This window comes from Lissotriton vulgaris, chromosome 1_1 (assembly GCF_964263255.1).
Source record: "Lissotriton vulgaris chromosome 1_1, aLisVul1.2, whole genome shotgun sequence".
Taxonomy (NCBI): Eukaryota; Metazoa; Chordata; class Amphibia; order Caudata; family Salamandridae; genus Lissotriton; species Lissotriton vulgaris.
The window spans coordinates 783,952,768-783,967,822 of NC_141685.1; the positions used below are offsets into that span (position 1 = coordinate 783,952,768).

A 15,055-nucleotide genomic window follows, 5' to 3' on the forward strand; every position below is an offset into this window, starting at 1 on the left:
TTATTATTCAATGCAAAGTTCTCAAACGCAGTATCTTGTATAATACCAAAATGCAGATTATAAAAATCAGAGTCAGCAGCATAGTCACTAATCCATAGTAAGCAAAAGGTGCTAGCATGTTATAATGCAATTTCTATAGAAATCTATATCACCTATATTTCGCGCACCCTATCTAGCATATTATATTATATCTAAGAAGGTCTCATTTGGGCTTTAGCAGGGCGGCCCCATACCTCTCAATGTCAGTAGGAGCAGTTCACATCAACAGCTACCAGCTCTCTTCATGCGCAGCACCAAGTGTCTACGTTCATTCCGTGTAACTCTATCTTAAACCCGCGTAGAGCCCAAAATGTTGGCATCAACATTATTTGTGTTATGTCTAATGTGGTGCGAGGATCAAGCCTCCCAGCAACCTTGTGTTAGGTTAATTTTAGAGTGTGCAGCTCTCAGTGTGCAGACAGTTGTACCAAGTGTACCAGGCAAAGCTGATAGCATAGAAATAACATATTATTCTCAAATAAACCACCTCACCGCTTCTAGGGTGAAGGCGACAACAACAAGTATGTGTCGTGTGCAAAACTGAAGCCGAAGGAAAAAAGGCTGTTTAAACATGTAATGCACTCATGCTAACTTAACGCAATATATGTAAGGAAGTATCCATATGACACCCCCCCATTGGTCCGAGCACCGTCAAACATAAGGGAAAAGGCAATACTAAATCAGATACCAAAATTGAAAGCAAAGTTCAATAATCTTGAGCTAAAATAAGCTAAAAATATGTATGAATGAATATGTATGAATGCCTACAGTGGCCTCAAGTCTAAAAACAAAAACAAAACTTTCGAACCAAAAGTTATTCGCCAGGTCTCAAAAATATGAAAGTAGGACCAGGCCGCATCAATCCAAATGTCTGTAAGAGAAAAAACAAGGCACTTATCCGATATCCAAAGTCATGTGCCACAATGACGTTATCCTCAGCGACATCACGTGATTGAATTCTCCATCAGCTGAACACACTCCATTTCTCCAAGTCAGCGAGGGGAAAGTCATATTTCACAACAAAGCACTCCTCCCAGGCATGTCATGAATGGAAAGTATATGCAAAGAAAGTTGCAACAGCCTCCAGTATGAAATCACTGCCATCATCCGAAAATAGTTCAGCAATCCAATTCAGCAATGGGAAAGAACATACGTGCTCCTCCAGCATCGGATCCTCCTGCAACGCCAGAGGACAACTCGGTGGGTTCACCAGATCGCTGTGTATCAGAAAGGCATCTGCCGCTGCAGAGATCTCCCATTGGCCCAAAACTCCATTTATCGCTGCCAAGGCCATAACTCTTTCGCCAGAACAGATCAGCTCATGAGCCACCACGGGACGCATTAGTTGATCAAAATCGACGTCAGGAGCAGTCCTCAAGCATAGGCACAAATCAATGGCCCAATCGAACTCGCAGCTCAGGCAGTGAAACACAGGTTGGACACACGTGAAGTCGGTGAACCGAAATGACAATCTATAGGCCGTGCTTAATGCTGCAAGCGGCAATGTTCCATAGTAATTGAGCATCCGATTACGGCACAGTGTCAGGAGGCGTTGAACGGCGTCTTGCACAGGATGGGCATCCATGTTTTATGAAGAAAAACACCAACAGAATGCCTGCGGCTACAGCCAGCAACACAGGTAGTCCACCAAACAAACTCGAAAAAATAGTGTGGAAAAACGTGGGAATGATACCAAAAACTTTTTCAAACGTAGTCACGAGTCCACTGCTGACTAACTTGAAAAAATGTGCAAGCCCAGTCGTTGAAGAAGCATTAAAAATCTGGTGTACCAGCTCGCAGAAATGAAACGGCAAATCAGTATTTAAAAGCGCCTGCACCTCTGTGCGGGTGTTGGCTATGTGAAGGACATAAGTTTCCCGGGCCGAACTCAGGGTCACTTGTTTTTGAGGCAAAAGGGCCCTTATTCTGCTTAAACCATTGAATTTTGCTTCCAAGGTTGGAATCCGTGGCCAGATGGAGACATCTAAAGACCCATGCGTGGGTGGGTATAGAACATTCTTGCAGCACACCACACGCTCTGATACAGTTACCACATAAGCCACACCAATTAATAAACCACAACATAATTCGTTGTTTAAAAGTAAATAACTACCATTAGCTAATAATGTGAATGTGGGAACCACTGCTGGAACTGGAGTGCCTTTTAAAACACATGCTAAATTTGGGCGGTCCTGATTACAAGAACCGTGTAACTGAATGTGTCTGCATATTAATGAATGGTCAGGTGACTGTGTGCATTCCTCACCATTAAGATTCACTTCTTTCCCATCCTTCAGACATCTGTATGTGTATGGTAATGACCATGCCTCATGTAGGAATGCATTGCCTAGTGGTTCATATCGTCCTATAGCAATATACCGCATACAGTTAGTAAATTTATATAAAGGAAATGGTAATGTAATTAAACCATGAATAAGCCACGTGGCAGTAGTGGTTTCCGCAACAGAAAAAGGCAAGGATTCTAGCTTCTCAATATGTAACATAGAAAATGATGCATCACGCATTGAAAGCATGTGCTGTTTTTCAGTAAGATTAAAAGGGGCGAAAAGGGATGAAACGTTCAATGAGGTCCAGGGAACTCGACCAGCCTTAATTGTCTGTAGAGTCCAGGCAAACTGCATTACAGAACGCAATTGATTTTGACCATGGTATAACGTGGACACTTCATCATGTACAATATCAACAACAGAAGAAACAATATTATCCAATGTGTAAATCCTGGAAGAAAGCATGTTAATACTGTTATCGACCACTGCAAGCACTTTTTCCAAATTGGCTTGATCAATAGCCCTCAGGCGTTTAGCTGCTTCGACTTGTGAAAATTTCCAAATTTCATTATAAACAGCATAAATAAAGCGTTTAGACCTACCCATAGTCGGGCCTTTTATAAAATCATTTAGCTCTATATTCTCATTCAACTGGGACAGATGCTGCTTAACTGCAGCTAAAGTGGAATGTTGTAACCAGTTCTGACACAATTTGCCTACTGAATAAGTTGTAACAGTGTGATCTGTGTCAAACCTGGGATCTGGCCTGATTTGTGTAAAACCTTCAGACAAACCCATAAACCGACGTTGGCAAGAATCAGAGCTTTTTTGCCACAAAAGCCACCCATCTGGATCAAAACTGGAAATATTAAAGGAGGAATTCTGCAAAAGTGCTTGTATCCCACTGATGGATAATGTAGTGAAATTACTCCAACCTGAATATTCTTCCAAATCAGGGATAGTAGGGGTATTTAATTTTTTAGATGTAGCCAATCCAAAACATGTTGTTTGGGAAATAGTAGAATTTAAAAACAACATGTGATTCGGGATGAGACATGCACGATGCAAAGCCTCAGTGCCTTGTACCTGCCAATCTTTGGTACCCCAAACCGATTTAAGGTCAATGGAATCCTTCCATAACTCATAGCCATCCACAGATAACCTTTCTAGAAAGGACTTTGAATACAGCAATTTTGTATCAGTTAGTCTAACTTTGGGCATGAATTTCTGGTTCACTTTAAAATAAAACGACTCAGGATTTGATTGATTAAAATCTGTAAAGTAAGAGTATTTTCCCAGAAATGTACTTGAGCTCCCCTGTAAAGGAGTAGGGCAATGTTCCCACTGAGTGTAATTCACAGGAACCCTCCTGGAACTTGTCTTGTGCAAGAAATGATTTCCATAATGTTGGTAACAAAACAAATCACCATAATTGACAGAATCTAAATACAAATCCTCATCATCAAAGGCCGCATAATATTTCAGATCAGAGAACAATGCTTCTACGGCCTGAAGATCCCATCATCAGAACGAATATTTTGCTTAATCACATCTCCCATGTTTACTCTAAGCACATTAGGAACATTAATAACTTCTGTGGGGCCATGTATTTGAAACCTAACCGCATCCCACACAATCCCGTCAAGGACAGGCCAAGCAGTAATCTCTACTGAATGTAAGTCTCTCTTTAGTCTGTGTGCTGAATGTGAGGAGGAAAGAGGGGCCAATGTTCCATTAAGGTACCGAATTCCTGTTCTTTCTTTCACATAATGGCCATCGATCAGCCGGAAAAAATAAAACACAAAACCAATTGACATAAAAAGATAAAATGAAAATAATATCAGCCAAACGTATGTCCAAGGTGGAATTAAAAAATGTTTTTTAAACAACGTGGCATATTTTGCAATAGTCGATGGTTTCTTCGAAAGTTCCGAATCAGAGTCAAAAGAGAATCTGGACTGGTTAGCCAAACGAGCATGTAAATCGGACATAGACAAATCAGCCGGATCTGCATATGTCACTTCATCAATGTTAGTAACAGGAATAGTATTTAATAAAGGACTGGACATAGCAGGCATCTCGAGGGACACCTCCTGATCTGCACCAGATGTAATAGCCAGCACAGAGTGCCTCACCATGGAAGGACAGGATACAGCCGGTGTCATGCTATGAAGAATCGGCCACCCTGTGTGTCTTGACATTGTCAATAGAAATAAATCTGTTTTCCTTACGACCTGGAAGAGGTGGTAAAATGACTGTTCTTGTGCCCTTCACTCCAAGGACCCGAACTGGTGCACGATATGAGGGACCAAACTCTTTCTTGTTATCGATCTTCTCTCGAACCAGTTCTCCAACTTGGGGTAGCCAGCCAACTACCGGGATCTGCAACACATCATCCGACGTGGAGGGCAAGTGTTCCTTTGCAAGACTGTCTCTGGTCTTTTGTAGATCCTGTAAAACATTGCAATGTTCATCTACGTCAAAGGCCGCGGCCTGGGCCTGGCAGTCTGCACCATCAAGGTCAGGGACGTACATCTTGATACCAAAGAGCATTTCGTATGGGGTCCGCCCACCCAGAGACCTTCTAGGGAGATTATTAAGCGCACGCTGCACGCCATAGAGGTGGGTCAGCCAGTTTCTACCAGTGCCTATAACACGGGCTGTCAAAGATTGCTTTAAGTCGCGGTTCATTCTTTCTACTACAGAATTGCCCTCAGGCCTGTAGGGACTTGAAAACTTCACCTGTACTCCCAACGAAACCATAGCATCCTTATACGCCTTAGAGGCGAAAGCCGGACCCTGGTCCGAATGGAAAGCACCACAAGCAAAGATTCCCACAAAGACACGCAAATCCTTAATGACAGTTCGCGAATCAGCGCTTCGATGCGGCCATACCCATACAAAGCGTGTGCATGAGTCAACTGCTACTAAGATGTATTTATACGCAGTATCAGAAGAAAAAGGACCGCAGTGATCCAAATAAACACAACCAAGTGGTTTATTAGAGATGTACAACTGTGTCTGAGGCGGACGCGCAGCAGTAGAAGGCTTAATCTGCTGACAAATGTCACACATAAGGACATAATCGCGCGTCTGTTTGTACAGTCCCCGCCACCAGAACCTCTGTTGTAGCTGAGATACAGTGGCTGAGACGCCCGCATGCGCAGACGCCACACCTTCATGAGCCGCTGTAATCAGAGACGCTCTGCGATCCGAGTTGGGAACTAGACGCTCTCCAACTTCAGGAATTTTCACATAAGGAACCTTATCGGGACTTAAGTGGTATGTGTACTTCGAAGGGAACCCCGCAGGATATTTACCTCCCTTCTCCGTGGCAGCAACAGCTGCCAAGATGTCATCATCTATTTTACTTTTGGACCTCGTGACTGCTGCAGCTAAGTATTTTGATACCGCTGACTTCGCTGCTTCATCAGCAAGCGAGTTGCCAACAGCGTGGACCCCCACGCGCTGGTGGCCGAGAGTATGAATCACAAACACGAGCGGCAGCTTCTCTTTAAGTTCTGCCACTCGGACCCAGATCATTTTATGTTTTATTGTGCTACCCTTGGAATCATGAAAATCATTCTGAATCCAAAAGAACAAGTTCTCATTGTAAGACTGGACACAGTAGTAAGAATCACTTACGATTAAAGTCGTCACACAAGGATCAGCGTACTCCAATGCAAGCATCAGAGCACGCAGCTCAGCTAATTGTGCGGTGCAGTCCCCAAGCGTCTGCGTGTGCACGACGCTGGACTTGAACTCATCGTTCACCATGGCACCGACCACAATGGCACAAGCGGAAACGTAGGCATGTTTAGAGCCATGCGCAACCTGCGCCGAACCATCCGTGTAAATGATACAATGGAAATCCTCCAACGGCCGCATTGCTAAAGGAGCAGGATGAACAAATTCATACTGTAAATACTCCTGCGACCGTAAAGCGGCGTCAAAAATAAACGTGACATCTTGAGATGTCAAGGATGTAGCCCACTGAATCCACCGAGGGTGCAAAGCTTTAGAATTCGGTACACTGGCTTTCGTGACCGCCTCCAAGGCAGGACACGGGGTAACCACCAACATGCGCTTTCCCTGCGACAGGGCACGTTCCTTAAGAATTGCCATCTGCACAGCCGTTAAAACTTTCTCCACAGTGGAAAAACGCAGTTCAGCCGAAGTGTACAAGTGTGACTTGTAAGCAATAGGTACAGTATCCCCTTCTTTAAAAGTCAGGTACGTGAAACCCACCGTCCCAGGGATAATTCTTATCACCAGGTTGGTCTGGTTATCACGAGTCTGTAAGTAGTCAGAAGTGAGCAAATCAGCCTGCAAAGACTGCAGAATGGCTGAATGCTCAGGCAGCCAGCATGATTTGGAAAAAGATGGTTGTACCAAGGCATACAAAGGCTTGATACGCTGGGCATATTCCGGAATGTATGTCCTCCCGAAATTTAAAAAACCCAGTAAAGACTGTAATTTTTTCAGCGTTGTCGGAGAGCGCAACTGCGCGCACTTCTCCAGGAAGTGAGGAGCCAATCCCTTTCCTTCATGGTTAAGTTCATAACCTAGAAACAACACTGTGTACTCCGCAATGTGTGATTTTGCAAAGTTAAACTTGTAACCCATGTCTGCAAAGTTACAAATTATGCTGTTTACTCGACACAGATGCACCCAAAGCTCGTCGTCTGTGAGATAAATGTCATCCACATACGAACATGCAACTGGATCGAAACTCTCCAAAAGAGAGACTATGCAGGCGGAAAACACTCCAGGACTATTTTTATATCCCATTGGGAGTCGTTTAAACATTTTTTGTACGCCACCGCACATAAAACTGGTCCATTGAGAACTTAGACCATCTAATCTATGTGCATAAAAACCATTGGAAATGTCAAGAGTGGTTTTGAACCGTTTACGCTCAAGACTATTCACTAGGGCAGAGCCGTGAGTATTCTGTACTGCACAGTTACGGCAATGCGAGTTCAAATGCCGGTAATCCAAAACTAGACGATACGAGCCGTCCGGCTTGTTAACAGTAAAAAGGGGATTATTCATCGGTGACACACACGTTTCAATTACACCTTGATATTCCAATTGTTCAAGGATAGCCGCGACCGAAGCTTTAGCTTCACGCCGTATGGGATACTGGGGTTGTGGCTGCGGCTGTGACCGTAAAGGAATCTCATGGCTAGGGGACAATTTATCCCAGCCACACTGATTCCGGTACACAGCCGGCGCAAGCGCCAGAGCCCACTCTTCTGCAAAATGCAGCGCTTCCACTCTTGCCACAGTGTGCGCGAAACTGGGGAGGATTACCTCCTCCCCTCGCGGAGCTGCGAGAACAAAAGGTGGGGGCCAGTCAGCCTCCGAAAGCAAAATGTCATACGTATCCGAAAGATTCTCCCAAAATACCCCTCTTACAGTTCGCTGCATGTCACCTTCAATCAACAGGACAATTTCAAAAAGTCTTTCAGGGGGAGCAACATGCGTATCTGCTGTTTCAATCACAATAAAAGTCTCAGTCGCTGTCACCTTCAACAGTGGACGGAGGGCCTCTCTCACTATGGTAATCTCCGCCGCGCTGTCCAGCAAGGTCAGAGCCCACGTCAGATTCCGAAGCCGCGTTCTCACTATCTGGGGCATATCGATGCGCCGTTAAGGCTGCGACTTTCTTCTTGGCAAACTGCGGTCTCTTTGGCGTAGAGTCATCCCGCTGATCCCCTTCACTTCACGTGCGGGGCTGGCCACGTCCTTGCTGGCCACCCCTGCCCCTGCCGCCCCCTCCACCACCGGTTGACGGAGCCGATGAGTCCTGAAAGGAACGAGGAGAGCGTTGGTCAGAAGCCTGATATCTCTCTGGCGTTTTAATCATCGCGCGATCGCGCAAATCATAAACTCGATCTGACTGCGCAGGCTGCGAAGGTGCAGGACCAGAAACCTGTGTCTGCTGTTGTTGTTGCTTACCCTGCTTCTGCTTTTTAGGCCAATTTTGTTTTTTGGACTTGGGTTGTCCACCCGTTTCCGAAGACTGTCCCTGGGGTTGCTTCCTCTCTTTTTCAGAAAAAGCCTTTAAACCCTTAGAAGTGCGGCCAACCATTTTATAAGCCGCCACAATAATTCTTGCCAGCTGACGGGGTTTCTCGGCCTCTGGAATTAATGCCAGAGCATTGGCCACCTGAAAGTTCACTGCATCCCCCTTGACATTTGCAAGGATAAGACCGCAAACCGTCTCAAACGAGCCGCTCAGTCGCATACCCAATTCAACCGCCGACTCCGGTCCGTGATCATCCTGAACACGTTTAAGGACCTCAGAAAGGTTTGACACAGACGGGGTGCCATAGCACCTCGAGTAAACCGCTGCAAAAGTCTTACCCCATGTTTCACAGTCAGCAAGTTCAGGGGCTAAATCTTTCGGTAAACTAAGCGTAAGAATCCGGTGTTTTTCACCCGGAGTCGTATTAGGAAACACAGCCTCCAGTTGGTCGAATTTCTCGGCAAGCCAGTAAGGAAAATCATCCTTATTCTCTGGCTTTCTGCCCATAACGGAATTCACCAAGACAGGACTGATTTTCAAACCAGCCTGTTCCGCCCGAAGCTGCGCACCTGCGGGGGCTGCGCCATGAATATTACGACCAATGTAATGAACAAGCGCTCTAATCACTCCAACCGCGACCTCATGAAGACGCCGCAGGTCACCCACGTTACAAGTGGCGCGATTAGGATGAGGAGTAAATCCACCCAAAGCGGGCCAATTCGTGCCCGGAATGGACAAAGGACCTAACCTCGGAGCCGTTAAAGAATGGGGTAGGGCGCCACCAAACCAAACTCCGTGCTGCCAAGCGTCAATAGGTACTTCCAGTGCCCTGTACGGAGCATAAGCCGCCGGTACATCCGTGGCAGTGTATGAATGGAAGACACCCGAATTAGCGTCCACACCCAGAAATGTTACCCAGGAATAAAACAATTCGTACGGGTACGCATGTTCCGCACTCACCACTAGAACCACAGCTAAGCCTTCCGCAGGTACATTATATGCCCGCAAGTGGTCGCGAACCGCGACTCGGCTATGCTGCGCAATGTCCACGGCCATGTTAGCACAGGAAGTGTAAAGTGACAAAGAACAGTTTGTAGCACAACTGGGTAGTAATTCAAAGAAACCGTTTATAGAAAAATTCAAGCTTGAAAAGACCTATTTCAAAAATAGGTAGGTTTTTCCGACACCACCGTTTACCGGAAACGGGAATGAAGGTGTTAAAGTTTGAATGATATACTACTCGAGTGTCATGAAATACGGCCAACCAATCCGTTGGGCGCCATGTAGCAGGGTTTCCGTTCTCCCACAGAACTGTGCATAGAGATCTAGAACCTCAGTGAGTTAGGATGATCCAAAAACTCATCTCAGTGTCAGAAATCTCCTTACCTAGCTAGCTACAGTGTCTCATGGATCATTATGGAATGATCCATGTCTTAGACAAACCAGAACATGATCTTTAGAATACCTCAGGAATCGTGGAACACATGAACACTCTTTCGTTATATAATCATTTCAAACCAAAACTGAGAGTCAAAGAACACAAGTGCAAGTTTGAAATATTTATTATTCAATGCAAAGTTCTCAAACGCAGTATCTTGTATAATACCAAAATGCAGATTATAAAAATCAGAGTCAGCAGCATAGTCACTAATCCATAGTAAGCAAAAGGTGCTAGCATGTTATAATGCAATTTCTATAGAAATCTATATCACCTATATTTCGCGCACCCTATCTAGCATATTATATTATATCTAAGAAGGTCTCATTTGGGCTTTAGCAGGGCGGCCCCATACCTCTCAATGTCAGTAGGAGCAGTTCACATCAACAGCTACCAGCTCTCTTCATGCGCAGCACCAAGTGTCTACGTTCATTCCGTGTAACTCTATCTTAAACCCGCGTAGAGCCCAAAATGTTGGCATCAACATTATTTGTGTTATGTCTAATGTGGTGCGAGGATCAAGCCTCCCAGCAACCTTGTGTTAGGTTAATTTTAGAGTGTGCAGCTCTCAGTGTGCAGACAGTTGTACCAAGTGTACCAGGCAAAGCTGATAGCATAGAAATAACATATTATTCTCAAATAAACCACCTCACCGCTTCTAGGGTGAAGGCGACAACAACAAGTATGTGTTGTGTGCAAAACTGAAGCCGAAGGAAAAAAGGCTGTTTAAACATGTAATGCACTCATGCTAACTTAACGCAATATATGTAAGGAAGTATCCATATGACAGGTGCATATCGCGGGCTATGAGCTAAACTGGTCTGGAACCCTCCCATCCGTGAGTAGACAAGGCAACAACTGCTAGAAGTTGGGTCCATCGAACAGCAATTGCATCCCCCCCCTCTACTCCGAATTCAAGGACTCAGCTCTCTTGATCCTGTACTCTTTCCATTACTAGTCGCCCGCGACTTCTGGCTGCTGGGTACTATACAGCATTTAAGAGCCCAACGGGCTTCAAGATTGCTCATGCCTCCCCAACTTTTGCTGGCCATACAAGATCTGAGTTGGGGGTAGAGTGGGTTTCAGAACAAACAGTAGCACTTTTCTGGAACTGTACAATTAACCTCCTACTCGAACATAGACACACTGCAGAGATTGATGCAGCTCTGAGAACACCATGGATGGGGTGACACAGATTTGGAAAACCCTCCCCTTCAATGCCAATCCTGGTGTAGCCACGTACTGGTGCGGAATAGGTATTCTGCAAACCTATAGAGCCTACGAAACTGCAACTCATGATGGCGCCCATGGTAATGGAGTTGTACAAGATTCTCAGCATCATTGCTGAGACCAGAGTGGATATCGGGGGCATTGTGGATGCAGTGGCAGTCTAACTCGGCCTCTTAAGTGAAGAGCAGAACAAACTCTTGGATAGTGTCAAGCATGCTGGAAGGACCATCCATGACCTACAGCCAGTGCATCATTTGAGCCTGTGGTTTCCAGTGCTTGGCCCTGGCACTTAATTGTTAACACTGGCGCTTGTGACACTCTGCCACGAGGTGGCGCTAGCTGGCTAATTTAGAGAGATTACCACAAAAATGTATTATTAATTCAATAGGCAGTAAAAATTACTTTTACCTACCGCCCAAGACATTCCTATATCTTTAAGAGCTTGAAATAGTCCGAATTGTCACACGTGTAGGAGTGTGATGTCAGTAGTTGTGTTGTTGCTATCATGGAACTGCTGGCAGGGGCAATGGGTGGTGCAAGCTGCAGTGGCCTCCTGATGAGGACCCTGGATGAACATTTTTTACAGATTAAGTACTGCCTACAGCTCAAGATTAAGGACTTGAATGAGCATGTAAGGGAAATCACAACAAAGTTCGCTCACTCAAAGACAAATCAGATTACGCAGAGGAGAGATCCCGGTGTAACAACATACGCATCATAGACTTTCTGGAGTGCATGGATCCCATTCCATTCTCCAAAACTTGACTTTCTACCCGTACTGCATCTACAGACCTCTCCCCTCATTTTACAGTTGAATGCACCCACCCAGTGCCTGGCTGGTGCCTCTCAAACAGGGAAGGAGATGGGGCATAGCTAGGTATAACAAAACACATGGCACCCTTGACAAATGTGTGACAACAGGGGCATGCCCCCCCACGTCTCCTATGTAACATACCTGTCCATATAGTTCAGGGATCCAAGAAAAGCACATCATTGGAAAAAGGACGAGTTTGCCTTTTGCATACTACACTAGCAGCCCGTCCCGACGTTGTCCGGGTATGAATTGCTGCCGGCCAGTAGTATATGTTTTGTAGGATTTCTTTTTGATAGCATTTCTTATCTGTGACAGGCCTGTGAAATGCCCCAATTCACAGTGCACTGTTGATGCACTTAAGAGTGCGGGTTCAGTAGTGTGTGAACTCGAGTTTCCCTACTTTATTTTTCCTTGCAATATTATATAGCGCAAACTCGACAACATGGCATGAGCACAATTTACATTACAGAAGAACACATTCATTTGTGGTAGACACTGGGAGACAAAGCGATTTGCCTGGAATCACAGGATGTTGAGCTGATGCCGAGATTCAAACGTAGCTCCCCAGCTCTAAAGTTCGCAATTCTAGAACTTGTGGCTGGAGGTGTGTCTAAAAGTGTTTGTCAGTGCTGGCCATCAATGAGAGAGACCTGTGCATTTTTCAAATGGGTGGTGAAAAAATATGAGTATGTTGGTGGAGATGTGGGCCGCAGTGCCACCAATGTACTTACTGGGGGAGGGTAAACACCCATTATTCCGCAACTTTCTTTCCGCATACCATCACTCCGCATACTTTCATTACGAAAGTACCATGACTCCGCAATGCCATTATAACGCATGGCATTACATTTTATATGCTTTTACCACGCATACATTTACAACGAAATTCGTTGTAATTGCATAAATGGTAAAAGCGTGTTTTTTTTTAATGTTTGGATAAGGTAAGTATGGGTATAGGGGTATATGTTTTGGGGTACTGAGGTATATGTTTTGGGGTGTTTGGGTATTTTAAGGGTTCAGATATAGTTTTGGGTTATGGGGTACAGGGGTAGTTTTAGGGTTTAGGGATAGGTATGGGTTTTGGGGTACAGGGGTATTTTTAGGGTACAGGGCTAGGTTGGGTTTTGGGGTATAGGGGTATTTTTAGGGTTCAGGGCTAGGTTTGGGTTTTGGGGTACAGGGGTATTTTTAGGGTTCAAGGCTAGGTTTGGGTTTTGGGGTACAGGGATAGGTATGGGTTTTGGGGTACAGGGGTATTTTTAGGGTTCAGGGCTAGGTTTGGGTTTTGGGGTGTAGGGGTATTTTTAGGGTTCAGGGCTAGGTTTGGGTTTTGGGGTACAGGGGTATTTTTAGGGTTCAAGGCTAGGTTTGGGGTACAGGGTTATTTGTAGGGTTCAGGGCTAGGTTTGGATTTTGGGGTACAGGGGTATTTTTAGGGTTTAGGGGTAGGTTTGGGTTTTGGGGTAGAGGGGTATTTTAAGGGTTCAGGGCTAGGTTTGGGTTTTGGGGTACAGGGGTATTTTAGGTTTCAGGGGTAGGTTTGGGTTTTGGGGTACAGTGGTATATTTATAGGGTTAAGATGGGTTAGTGTTTAAGGGTGATGGGGTATTTTAAGGAGTACGGGTGGGTTAAGATTATGGGGTGCAGGGGTATTTAAAGGGAGCAGGGTGGGATTAGCACACAATATGAGACATGGCATGAAGGGCGGAACGTACCACACGCCCCCAGCGTTTGTCACGCCCCCAGCACACGCCCACAGCACAATGCAGATACACCCACAAGGGACTACTTTGCTGGCACGGTTCTTTTACCTTTTAAATGTATATGGTGGGCGTCTGCATAGCCTATGTCCTTCTGCTGCAACTGCCCTTTTCAACGCTGTATTGGGTGTTGTGATTGGTGCTGTGGTTCCTGAGATTACCCGCCTCAAAGGTTTGGCTCTCTCTTTATTATATTAGTATGGATGTTGTAAGTTTACATATGTTGTTTTTGCCCTTACTAGTACTGGCTACGCCTTCTGGCAAATGTATATGAGATATTTCCAGGGAATTATACGGATTTAATCCTGATAAAAGCCTAGGACCCCATTTTAGTGCTGAATCATGTCGATTCATGTAGGATTTAGGACCTTTATCTCCAAGACGCCCCTGCCCTCTTGTAGTATTGTTTTTAATCATTCCAGGAGCACCACTAATAAAGGGACACCTAGGTGTTCTGAGGTATTTTTATTCTAAGAACCTAGCAGGAAACTATCGAAGTGCTTCCTAGAATATGGTTGAAAGTGGCTACTTGATAATTTTTCTTATTGGATAATAAGAAAAATTACCAAGTAGCCACTTTTGTAAACCTGGATGTATTTAATTGTCCCTGTTCAGTGACTAGTTATAATTCTTTTTATGACTAATTGTCTATTTTGCACTTTAGACATGTTTGTCTATTGTATACATTTGTGTTGATTCATCGTGGGAAGTATGTTGCAATCTTTTTGTCTAGTTATTTTTGTTTGTGAAACAACTTTTCTATGATATCACTATATGAAATTGTATCAATATAATGAAGTTTTAATATGAATTTAATGTACACTGAGTCTGTCATATCATGACTGTGTTGGAATAGGTCGTGTTATATATTTGACCATTTGTTGCCTAGGGATGTTATTTTTCAGGAGAGAATCAAAATAAGTACAGGTGTTCCAGGAAGCATCCCCTCTGTCCTCACCTTGAACTGGATGTGTTCGAGTAGATCGAAATGCTTCGTGTACATCCGGAAGTAATCCATCATTCTGTAATTAGGCAGGAAGTTGGGGAAGCGATCGGGCATAGGGAAATCACTGAAGCAGCTCATCTCCTTGGAGGTGTTGGTGACCACAGACTTGTAGATGCTGGCCCGGCCATCTTCTAAATGTTCCTAAATAAGACATTGAAACCGAAACAGAAAGTGTTGAACAATGTAACAAATGTGCTCTATCTCTAACAAAATGAAGTTCCTAGGTAAATTGCAATGTTGGAAATATCATCAATTGCACGTGAAGGACCAGAAATCAACAGCTGACGCCAACGCCATGTTAAAAGTTTTCCATCTTTCCATCTGCATACATTCTGCAGCCAAGGGTTGCTGAACACTGGTCCATGAAGGTAGGAGTCAGGTCCGTATTTCCGATTCTCCACTCACTGTTCTGATTGGTTTTAATATTAAACGCATGTGAATTTATT

The 15,055-nt window shown here is 44.6% G+C and overlaps 1 protein-coding gene across 1 annotated transcript in view; it reads right to left on the reverse strand.

Moving 5' to 3' along the window:
* Positions 1-15,055, reverse strand: part of LOC147747823 (dimethylaniline monooxygenase [N-oxide-forming] 2-like) — a 396,650-nt gene that overhangs the window by 263,811 nt on the left and 117,784 nt on the right. Inside the window, exon 3 of the mRNA XM_086956258.1 lies at positions 14,562-14,750. Coding sequence (XP_086812384.1) covers positions 14,562-14,750 — 189 coding nt within the window. The remainder of the gene's footprint in view (positions 1-14,561; positions 14,751-15,055) is intronic.